This window comes from Echinops telfairi, unplaced genomic scaffold, assembly GCF_000313985.2.
Source record: "Echinops telfairi isolate 266 unplaced genomic scaffold, ASM31398v2 ScPeMD7_2;HRSCAF=8, whole genome shotgun sequence".
Lineage (NCBI taxonomy): Eukaryota > Metazoa > Chordata > Mammalia > Afrosoricida > Tenrecidae > Echinops > Echinops telfairi.
In genome coordinates, this window is record NW_022103898.1 from 127,011 (window position 1) to 137,934 (window position 10,924).

The 10,924-nt window shown below is 56.9% G+C and overlaps 1 protein-coding gene across 1 annotated transcript in view; it reads right to left on the minus strand.

Moving 5' to 3' along the window:
* The window catches only part of SHANK3 (SH3 and multiple ankyrin repeat domains 3), a gene marked incomplete at its 5' end in the record, with an annotated part of 43,041 nt that extends 32,128 nt beyond the window's left edge, over positions 1-10,913 (minus strand). Inside the window, 9 exons of the mRNA XM_045290616.1 lie at positions 586-838; positions 5,083-5,149; positions 6,188-6,265; positions 7,262-7,378; positions 7,671-7,838; positions 7,922-8,073; positions 8,168-8,276; positions 9,278-9,349; positions 10,686-10,913. Of these exons, the coding sequence (XP_045146551.1) occupies positions 586-838; positions 5,083-5,149; positions 6,188-6,265; positions 7,262-7,378; positions 7,671-7,838; positions 7,922-8,073; positions 8,168-8,276; positions 9,278-9,349; positions 10,686-10,913 (1,244 nt within the window). The remainder of the gene's footprint in view (positions 1-585; positions 839-5,082; positions 5,150-6,187; positions 6,266-7,261; positions 7,379-7,670; positions 7,839-7,921; positions 8,074-8,167; positions 8,277-9,277; positions 9,350-10,685) is intronic.
* Positions 10,914-10,924: the final 11 nt, after the last annotated feature.

Genomic DNA, 10,924 nt, shown 5'->3' on the forward strand with positions numbered 1-10,924 from the left:
GCACAGTGTAATCACCCTCAGAGAGCACAGTGTACTGACCCTCACAGAGCAGTGTAATCACCCTCAAGGCACAGTGTAATCACCCTCAGAGAGCAGTGTAATGCCTCTCAGAGTGCAGTGTGGTGGCCCGCGGCATAGTGTGGTGGCCCTCAGAGAGTACATGTCTGTTAAGGAAGGGGGGAGCCAAAAAGATGGGACAACAGGAGAAAGCAGAGGAGGTTCCAACAGCCGTCCTGTCCCCAGATAGACCCTGGTGGACCCCTAGGAAAGGAGCCAGGGGGCCATGTGCAGACCCGGCGGGGCGGTGAGGGTGGCGGGGGGGCAGGGCAAGCCCTCCTGGAGAGGTAGCTCTGTCTCTAAGTCCCTGCCCACACCTGGTCCAGCCTCACCCCAGCCCCTGCCCTCATGGCCAGCACTGCAGTGACCTTCTTAAACCACAGGCCTGGCCACACCCTCACCAGAGAAGTAACCAGGTGGGGTAACCTACCACTGACCGGATCCTGAATTCTAGGCTTCTCCATCCAGGGATTGGGGGCCTGGAGCCCAATCTTGAGCCCCACACCCCCAGGGCCAACCAACTCCTACCTGATGGTGCTCTGGCTGCCCCTGGCCACAGAGTGGTCGGTGCCCCGGTCCCGGTCTCTCTCCTCCTGTAGCCGCTGGAGCAGCAGTTGGTGGGGGAGGCTCCGCAGTGAGGGGCCGGGCGAGGCGGCCGGCTGTCCTTCTCCCTTCAGGTGGATGTCACTGGCCGAGCGCTGCAGTGGTCGTGGGGACGCCAAGGCACTGGGGTCAGCCAGTCGGCGCCGCTTCGCATAGCTGGGGGTCTCCCTGAATGGTACTGGGGAAGGTGGGTGGATGAGATATGAGGCAGTCAGTGTGGGTGGCCACCTCACCCGAGGGTTAGTGCAGAGTCTTGAGTGCATCTGGAGGGGTTGCCAAGGGCATGGACCCAGTCACCCTTGGCTCTCCCTGCCTCTACTTCTTGCTCCCCGAGAAGGCGCCCCCACTCCCTGAGCTCTGTCTTTTCAAACCACTCAGCCTCAGATCTTTCTCAGGACAGCTGTGCCAGGCAGGCCAGCTTCTTCCGGGCACCATCTTTAGTGACCACATCAGAAACAGAGGTCATCACACATCTTCAGAAAGGAGCCAGCTAGTGGGCATAGTGAGCATGAAGCTTGGCCAGCCAATCAGGACCTGCCACTTTATCATAAGCACATGGGCACAGCTGAGCCCCAATAAAAGTTTATTGACAAAGCATACAGCAGAAGTGTAAAACCCTCCATGTCTACAGGCAGCGGTGACCCTCATTGGAAAACCCCAGGGGACCTGGGAAAGCCACGAGAGTCCGTAAGTGAGTGTGTAAGCCTTGTGTTCACTCCCACGCCTCTCTAGGCCCTGACAAGGGAAAGCGATCTTGAAAAAGAACAAGTCCCAGCTGAAAAAACCCGAATGGCCCAGTGACCAGCATGGCCTCCAACTGGTCTACAGACAGACTGCACCACCAGCACAGGGTGAGCGTCCAGAAGGAAACCCACCCATCTGCACCTGCTGACCTTCATCAAGGTGCCAAGTCTGTCTGTTGGGGGAGAGAACAGTCTTAGGAACCAATGGCGCTGGGACACGTGGATTTGCACATGCAAAGGAATGAAGTCGCTCCTCATATCACTAAAGCGCATTCAAAATGGACCGCACCCTAAAGGTCAGAGCTAAGCCACATGTTCCCAGAAGAAAACAGGGTGGTGCTTCAGGGTGGCCTCCTTTCCGTCCATGAATTCCTGCTCACACCACCAATAGCATGTGCAACAAAGGAAAAGCGGGTCAAAGAAACCATCAGAACGAGCCCTTCGCACAGCAGAGGCTCTATCGAGAAAACTGCCCAAAGTTACAACGTGAGTCCACTATCTGGGAGCCATTGAACTGTAAGAGTCTACAAAGAGCTAAAACTCAGCAAAGAAAAGGCAGCACCCTGAAAAAGTGTGCAGGCACCCAAAGTGACGATCTGCAGAGACGCTATCAGTGACCAGTGAGTGCCAAGAAAGATGCTGAGCACCCTATGCTATCAAGGAGGCAGAAATCAAACCACAGTGAAATATGGCCTCACCCCCAGCTGATGGCTGTCCTCAGGAAAACAAAACATGAAGTGACTCGTTTTGGGGAGGAAGCAGATAAACAGAAACTCTGCCCCGTGGATTGAAAATGGCATAGGCTTGTGGAAAACATTGGAGTGGATCATCAGCAAACCAACAAAGAGTCACCACAAACCACAGCAGTTCCACTCCTGAGTCCACACCAAGGCTATGAAAACCAGGGGCTGACAGAGGGGCTTGCACCCCAAGGCCCACTGTGGGCTAAAGGTGGAACCAACCAAGTGTCCACTCAGCAACAGATGAGGGGTAGGAAAACATGACACACAGAGTGGACCACTACTCAGCCTTAATTAACAAGAAATGATGCTCCGATACACTATATGCCATACGTGAGCCTCACAGATGTCACCTGAAGGAAGGAAACAAGATACAGAGGCCATTGCGTGCTCCCACCCACCCAGAGGATTCAGACTCCACCCACAAACATGTACACTCCACCCACACAGAGTAACCAGACTCCACACAGAGTATGTGGTCTCAGAGTATCTTGATTTCACCCACACAAAGTATCTAGACTCCACCAACAATGCATCCAGATTCCACCTATAGAGTATCTAAACTCTACCCACACAGAGTATCTGGACTTCACCTATACCAAGTACCTATACTCCCACACAGATTATGTAGACTCCTCCTACAATGTATCCAGATTCCACCTACACCGGAGTATCTAGACTCCACCCACACAGGGTATCTAGATTCACACACACACAGTTACTAGGTGGTGGAGGCCAAGGAGTGACAGCTGCAGGGGCACGGAGCATTAGACTGCTAACCATAGGCCATCGGTGCATACTCAGGGCCACTCATTGGGAGAGAGGTGACCGGCCTGCTCCAGAGAGAGCGACGGTCCAGGAAATACATGTGGGGTCTTGCATTTGGAATGGCCTGACTGGCAGTGGGTTAGGGACTTGGTCTGTGCTCTTGTTAGGGTGGTGACAACCTCTGGGGAGTAGGCAGCTGTGTGATACCATACAGCTAGGCGAGTCTCGCCAACATTACTGACAGCCAATGGAACTGTGGTCCGGAGCCAGATCTGCCATAATGAAGCCACATTTCAAAATGCATCGGCTGCAGCACTGAGTGGGCCAATGGTCCCCAGGGCAGTCACCGAACCACAGCCTCTGTACCCCGAGACCTATCAGTCGGCATGACAGGTATGCTGGTCAACTGACCCAAATTCCAGTGAGAAAGGTTCCCAGCCCACAGAGAAAAGTATAATGACCCTCATAGCACAGTGTAATCACCCTCAGAGAGCACAGTGTACTGACCCTCACAGAGCAGTGTAATCACCCTCAAGGCACAGTGTAATCACCCTCAGAGAGCACAGTGTACTGACCCTCACAGAGCAGTGTAATCACCCTCAAGGCACAGTGTAATCACCCTCAGAGAGCACAGTGTACTGACCCTCACAGAGCAGTGTAATCACCCTCAAGGCACAGTGTAATCACCCTCAGAGAGCACAGTGTACTGACCCTCACAGAGCAGTGTAATCACCCTCAAGGCACAGTGTAATCACCCTCAGAGAGCAGTGTAATGCCTCTCAGAGTGCAGTGTGGTGGCCCGCGGCATAGTGTGGTGGCCCTCAGAGAGTACATATCTGTTAAGGAAGGGGGGAGCCAAAAAGATGGGGCAACAGGAGAAAGCAGAGGAGGTTCCAACAGCCGTCCTGTCCCCAGATAGACCCTGGTGGACCCCTAGGAAAGGAGCCAGGGGGCCATGTGCAGACCCGGCCAAGGCCTGGGTAGTGTGATGACCTGTGAGCCCGCTTGGCCACTGACCCCTCGCAGCCCCATATTACCTCTCAATGAGTGGGGCTGGAAATGCCCGGTCCTCTGGCCCGCTAAATAAAAGAAGCTCAAGGCTGACCACGTCTGAGCGGTTGATAGGGTGCAAGGCCTGGCAGACTGCCTCCCACGGTGACCCCAAGCCTTCCTGACCGTCACAGGGCCAGTGTTTGATCAGTGAGCCCGGCAAAAGCAGCCCTCTGTGTACCCATGAGGCAAGGGTGACTCAGACAAGCTCTGCTGCCCGGCCCTAGCCCCCACCACAATCTACTACCCCTTGTCCCCAGGGGCCCAAGTGACAAAGGGGCACAGTCATGAAAAGACCCAGTTTGGCTCCCACTACCAGAACATAGGGGCTGGTCCTCCCGAAGCAGGGCCCTGCCAGCTGGCCACAGCCCAGACCTCACCGCAACCTCAGCCTTGACGTACCCCTCACCCCGCACCCCACACCTTACCACGGTTTGACCATTTGACCACGAGAACCCAGACTCCAGCTCCACAGGGCCCCATGGCCCAGCTGTCCTCCCAGCAAGGCTTGCTCTGACCTGGATATTGGGGCTACGACCTGACCAGCTGTTCCCTGGGAGCTTGCTGCTCACTTCATATCAGCCTGAAATCCAAATCCAGCCCTAAACCTACCTAAGAACCAGGCGAGATGACCCCAGCCCGTCTGTCCACCCCCCTCACCCTCCCAAGAAGGGCTCACGGCAGAGCAGGGAGTCGGGAGTCAGAAAGCCAGAGGCAGCACAGTCCAGGTGCCAGGAACACCAAGGGGTCAGGAAAGGACTTCCCTGTGTGGTCAGTCTCTCCTGAGGTTCTGCCAGTCCACGCACAGGCAGGGGCTGGGGGGATGTGGGATGTTCTGCTCCACCCTGCTCTTCTTCTTCAGTCCCACACACCAGGGGTGGGTCCAGAACCCCTGCACCCCGGGGCAGACTGACAGCTCCCCTCCATGCTGCTGTCCCTGTGCTGCCCCATGGGCCTCAGGAGCTCACACCGCCACAACAGGACACACTGGCCATGCATGTAAACACTCACACGCCCCGCCCCACACCCTCCAGGGCCACTGACCACTGACCCCAGAGCAGCAATGGCAGCAAGGTGGGGGACCTGGGGGGAGTCAAAGGCCACATTCAGGAGGCACTCACCAACATCGGAGTCTTTGTGGGTCTTGATGACCTCAGCAAGCTCAAAGTTCCCAGCAATGATGGCGACCTGGGGCACAGAGGGTGGGGCACAGGTGTGTCACCCAGGGAGTGCAGAAGCCACAGCTGAGCACTTACTGGGTGCCGTAAGGGGGCAGAGGTGAGCCCAGGGTATGCAGGACTGCAGGAGTGAAGGACTGGTGGGGGAGGACACAGCCCAGAGCCTGGTCCCTCAGAAAAACCACCTCTTATGCTGCCAATATTCCTGATTTGAGCTGCAGGGTCTCTGAGACCGAATGATACCCCGGGGACACAGTCATGCTACACACCCCACACACATACCGCACCCCTTCCCAGACCCCACACACATACTGCACCCTTCCCAGGCTCCTTCCCCTCCTCAGTCCTTCCTCAGACCCCTCACCCCTTTCCCCTTTCCCAAGTCTAACTCCCCTATTCCTGGGGTGACCACCACCCCAGTTCGCCAGGACTGAGGGGACCCTTCAGGCCCAGATCCTTCTTGATTGTGCTGGGCACTGACCACCTCCACCTGGAACTTTCAATTCACCCTGCACCATATCCTGAGCACAGCCTAGCAGGTGGTGTGTCCAACCCCTTCCCAACCTCCCAACCCCTGTCACCACCTAGCAGGCCACACACAGACACCACCAAGCTTCAAACAGGCCTCTCCACTCCACTGGCAAGACGGCTCCTTCTGAAACCAAACTGTCCTTCCAGTTGGAGCCCACGCCCTGAGATCAGTGCCTAGGCTCTTCCCGAGGTCCAGAGATGTGGCCACTATCAGAGACCTTGTTCCAGGGTCACCCCAAGCTATGAGAGGGCTGTGACAGCTCAGTCTCTGCCTCCTGCCCCTAGGAATCTGGCCACACCTCCTGGCCCAAGAAATGCCCTTTCTCCCTGGAAAGAAGTCAAGAAAGGGACTCTGGGGCCCCTTTATTTGTCCCCTCTGTCCTCCTTCCTGCACCCCACCCAGGGCAATGAGGGACTCCAATGGCTTCCCATCGCCCAAAGAAAGCATGGATGGACACAGATGGACAGGGAGACAGATGGACCCCTGAGGTGTGGCCTCGAACTCAGCCCACTGTACCTGGAAAGCTGTCTGGCTGTTGTAATTGCGAACATCCTTGTTGGCACCACGGAAGAGGAGGACGCGGGCACAGCTCTCCTGGGAGGTTGGGAAGAGAGGGGGCGGGGGATGGGGTCAGGATGGTGAGGGCCAGAGGGATGGGCTCTGGTGGGGCACTGCCCCTCAGCCTGAGCACACGCACACACATCCCATCCGCAGTGCCAGGCAGGTCTACAGGCGCACACACTCACCACACCCCGTGTTGGAGCATGACTGTGTAAGGTGGCATGCGCAAGCAGGCCTGGTGCACACAGACATGCACAGTCAAAACACAGGTTTGTACATTTGCCACAGGTGTGTGCCAGGGATCAGTGTTCACACCCAGGTCCACGAGGCAACAGGGCAGTTACGACTCCCTCACACTAGAAGTGACCTGGGATGGAAGCCTCCGGCGTGGAGCAGATATTCACGCCTCACTGTAAGGGCACACAAGCAAGGAGGTGCACAGAAGTCTCACTTACACAGAGGATGAGACGTGTCTGCATACGAGAAAGGTAATCATGCTTCATTATCCATGTACAGTCACACATGGGCACAGCTGATGTGACATTCAGGCATGCATGTGTAAGCAGTCACACTTCAATGTTCATGTACACATACAGTCTTAAATTATTTACATATGTACATATCTGGTGACATGCATGCACAAGTGTGCAACTATGCATGTACACATGTAGTCCCCTCATTGTGTATGTGTAGCTGACATGACACAGAAGTATACCTCACTGCCCAGGCACATAGCCACATCTCATTATACATGTGTCCAGCCGAAGTGACCCAGGCACACCTCCCTGCACCTGTGCACAGGCAGTCATATCTCATTATACATGTGCCCAGCTGAAGTGACAGACACGTGTGTGACACCTCACTATACATGTACACATGCAGTCACACCTCATTATACATGTGCCCAGCTGAAGTGACACATAAGTACATGTGAGTATACACATCACTGTACATGTGCATAGCTGACAGGGCGTGTGTGCACATGTGTAAACACACAGTGTGTTGCTGGGTGCTCATGAGCACACAGACCTGGTTGTAGAGGGCACAGATGTGCAGGGCAGTGTTCCCGGAGGCGTTCTGAGCTCCCATGTCGGCGCCATAGAACAGCAAGTGCTCCAGGTGCTGAACGTGGCCAAAGCGGCAGGCCTGGGTACAGAGAAGGTGCTGGCCCAGCCACGCCCAGACAGAGGCCAGGCTACTCCCCCCAGGCAGAGCCAGCTCCGCCCACAGACAGCAATTAGTCCATGCCGCCCACAGGCAGGGGAAAGGGCCCAACCACAGTCATGGGTGGCCAAGCTCACAGGCAGGGTAAACCCAGCCCACAGACAGGGACAGGGCCCACCCACAGAGGAAAGAGCCTCCCCACAGTGTTGGCCACACCCACAGACAGCGGCAGTGGCTGTCCAGCTCTCAGATCCCGGTGAGCCCCAGGCCCCACCTGATGGATCTCCTGCCAGCCATTCTCGTCTGTAGCCCCGAGCCGGGCATGGTCATGGAGGAGAAGCTCACAGCAGAGCGCATCCCCGCCCCCCAGGGCGCTGTGGTACAGGGGTGTTAGGCCACGGCTGTCCTTGTAGTCGGGAGACGCCCCCAGGTCCAGCAGGGTCTGGGGAGAAGAAGCTTAAGCGCCCAGTGCGGTGTGCACTGCCTGCCCCCACAACTGCCCACCCGCCAGGCCCCCTTGCTGACCGTCAGGGCGGCAGCATTCCGCTGGCGGGCGGCACAGTGCACAGCGGTCAGCCCATCACGTGTGCGGAAGTCCAGGTGGGCCCCACCATTCCTCAGCACCTTCAGCAGGTCTGAGGCGTTGTCCAACTGGGCAGCAAGGCTCAGAGGGCACTCTGGAACCAGACAGGGGACAGAGAATGGCAGAGGTGATGCCCAGGCCCTCCCTCCAGGGCTTACAATTCCAAGACCTCCCTGCCCCACCTTTACCTCCTGAATCAGGGTCATGGAAGTTGGGGTCCAGTCCCTTGTCCAGCAGACGGGCCACCTTCTCTGTGCTGTGGAGCTGGACGTAGTCCATGAATTTCTTCAAGTTTGCCTGCAGCACACACTGGCTGGTCAGTCCACGTCCCTGCCCACCAGCCACCTGTCTCCAGTCACCCACTGTGTCACCTAAATCCAACCACCCCTCTCCTCCCATACCAAGCTTGCCCAGCCCGATCCTCAAAGCCGCCGGCTGTTGGCCTGGGCGCCAGGCAACCCTCACCAATACCAGGGACCCTGGCTGAGCACCGAAGGGAGTCTCACCCAACCTCACCATTGCCCCTGGCCCCCCTCTTGGGCCAACAGGCCAGCCTGCCTGTCCCGAAGAGCCCAAAGTCACTCTTTGGGGAGCCATAGCCCTAACACTCCCCACTGAGAAGGACCGAGCACAGGGCAGATATGGGGCTTAGCTCACCCAGGTCACCCACGGATAGGAATGGGGACAGGCAAGGAGAGAGATCAAGGCTGCCTGTCCGGAGAAAGCATTCTGGGACTCAGGCTCCTTGCCTCCCATGGGAACAGCGACACCTCCCGGGGGAGATACACAGGAACCCTCATCCTACCTCTCACACCAGCTGGCCTCCTCCCCAGCCCTGCTCCACCACCAGCCCTTCCCATAATCCTCAACCACAGCGCCAACTGCACCCTCCTCACCCAGGCCACAGGCCTGCTTCTTCAAGGCAGAGGCAGGCCGAGCTGGGGCTGGGAGAGTGGCATACACTCAGGGGTGCTGGGGCAAGGGTAAGGTGACCAGATTTTAACATTGGTAAAGTGGGACACCATTGATAAAACTCATATCTTGGCGAAATAGCCACATGACAGCCGAAAATCGTATACCCTAGCTTGTCATGCATTCTTTCCAAATATCAGGACTTTTTAAAAACGCCGTGGGACATGGGAAACATTGTTAAAAATAGGGACTGTCCCACCAAAAGCAGGACATCTGGTCACCTTAGGCAAGGGGGACCTCCAGAAGGAAGCAAGCAAGAAGCTAAGGTGGGGCTTCTGCAGGACAAGGCGGTCTCTGGGGTCCTTGTGTGGTGATTGACTTTTTACCTTTGTGTGAAGCTTTGCAAACTGCTTGTCATCAATGAGGTTCTGGGCATAAACTCGTCGCTTGTAACGGAACTGCTCAGGAAAGAGGGGTGAGTAGCGGGGTCCATGGGCTGTGGGAGGAGGGGCAGAGCAGCCCTCGGGGCCACCAGTTCACCCACACCCTGTGATGGCCGCCAGTGCCCCACAAACTCAGTGTATGCCCAGGCCCATAGCCTACAAGGAACCACGTAGCAGCCCATCACGCAGGCCCCACTATGGTGACCACAGAGCCCACATGGTGGTCCACCCCCACCTCTGGCTCAGGCACACTTGCTCATTCTTATTCCTCAGCCCCAGCCCCAGGGTCTCCTCAGAAAATCTGCTTTCCTCTAAGACCCAATTCCAGGTTCACCCTCCTAGCCCTGCCCCCCATCCCACCCCACCGCCCTCCCAGAGTGACAGCTATCAAGCCCAGTGAGGAGAGCGCTCACCCCAGTGCCTCCCAGGCTTACCCACTCCCTGACCACAGAGGGCTGGCTGGCAAGGGATCCACACCCTTTCAGGGCAGAGAGCCAGCCAAGGAGATTCTGTCTTCAGAAGACTTGGAGTGCACACAGGAAGCACGCTCATACCACACACTCCTCCTGGTCCTCACACTGTTCACGCCCAATCCTCACACAGCTGTGCTCACTGCTCACACCACACACTGCACACACTGCTCACATGCTGCTCACACCACACACTGCTCCCAGCCCTCACATTGTTCACACCCAATCCTCACACAGCTGTGCTCACTGCTCACACCATGCACACTGCTCACATGCACACTTGCTGCTCACACCACACTGCATACATGATGCCCACACCACACACTGTGCATGCTGCTCACACCACGCAATGGGCACAGTGCTCACACCACACTGCACACACTGCTTACCTGTACATCTGCTGCTCACACCACATACTGCACACACTGTTCACATGCTGCTTATACCACACAATGAACGCAGTGCTCACACCACACTGCACGCACGCTGCTCACAACACACTACACACACTGCTCACCTGTACACCTGTTGCTCACACCACATACTGCACACACTGCTCATATCACACACACTGGGAACACCACTCACTGTTCACCTGCAAACACACTGCTCACACCACACAGTTTATATGCACACCCTTGTCACACCACATCCTGTGCACACACCATGCACACTGCTTACACCACTCACACTGTCCACCTGAAGATACACTGCTTGCACCACACTGTGCACACAACTCACACCACACACTGTTACCACATGCACTCCTTACATGTGTACACCCGTCACCCTGTTACATCACACATTACACACGCCTCTCATCCGACATGCCTCCCCCCCCCCAACCCAGTGAGAGTTCGCCCCGCGCCCCCAGCTCGCACCTCCAGGTAGGGCAGGGGTGTGTCGGGGTTGGGCGGGTACTCCCTCAGGAGCCGCTGCTCGTCCAGGAACTTGCCGGCGCGGCCCTGCGAGGGCGGCTGGAAGAGGCCGTAGTTGAGCGCGTCCTGCAGGCTGTGGTTGAGGGTGCAGAGCACGCGCTGTTTGGAGGTCCACACGGGCGCGTCCGGGTCCAGGCGCAGGCACTTCTGCGGCGGCGGAGCGGCGCGTGAGCACGGCCGGG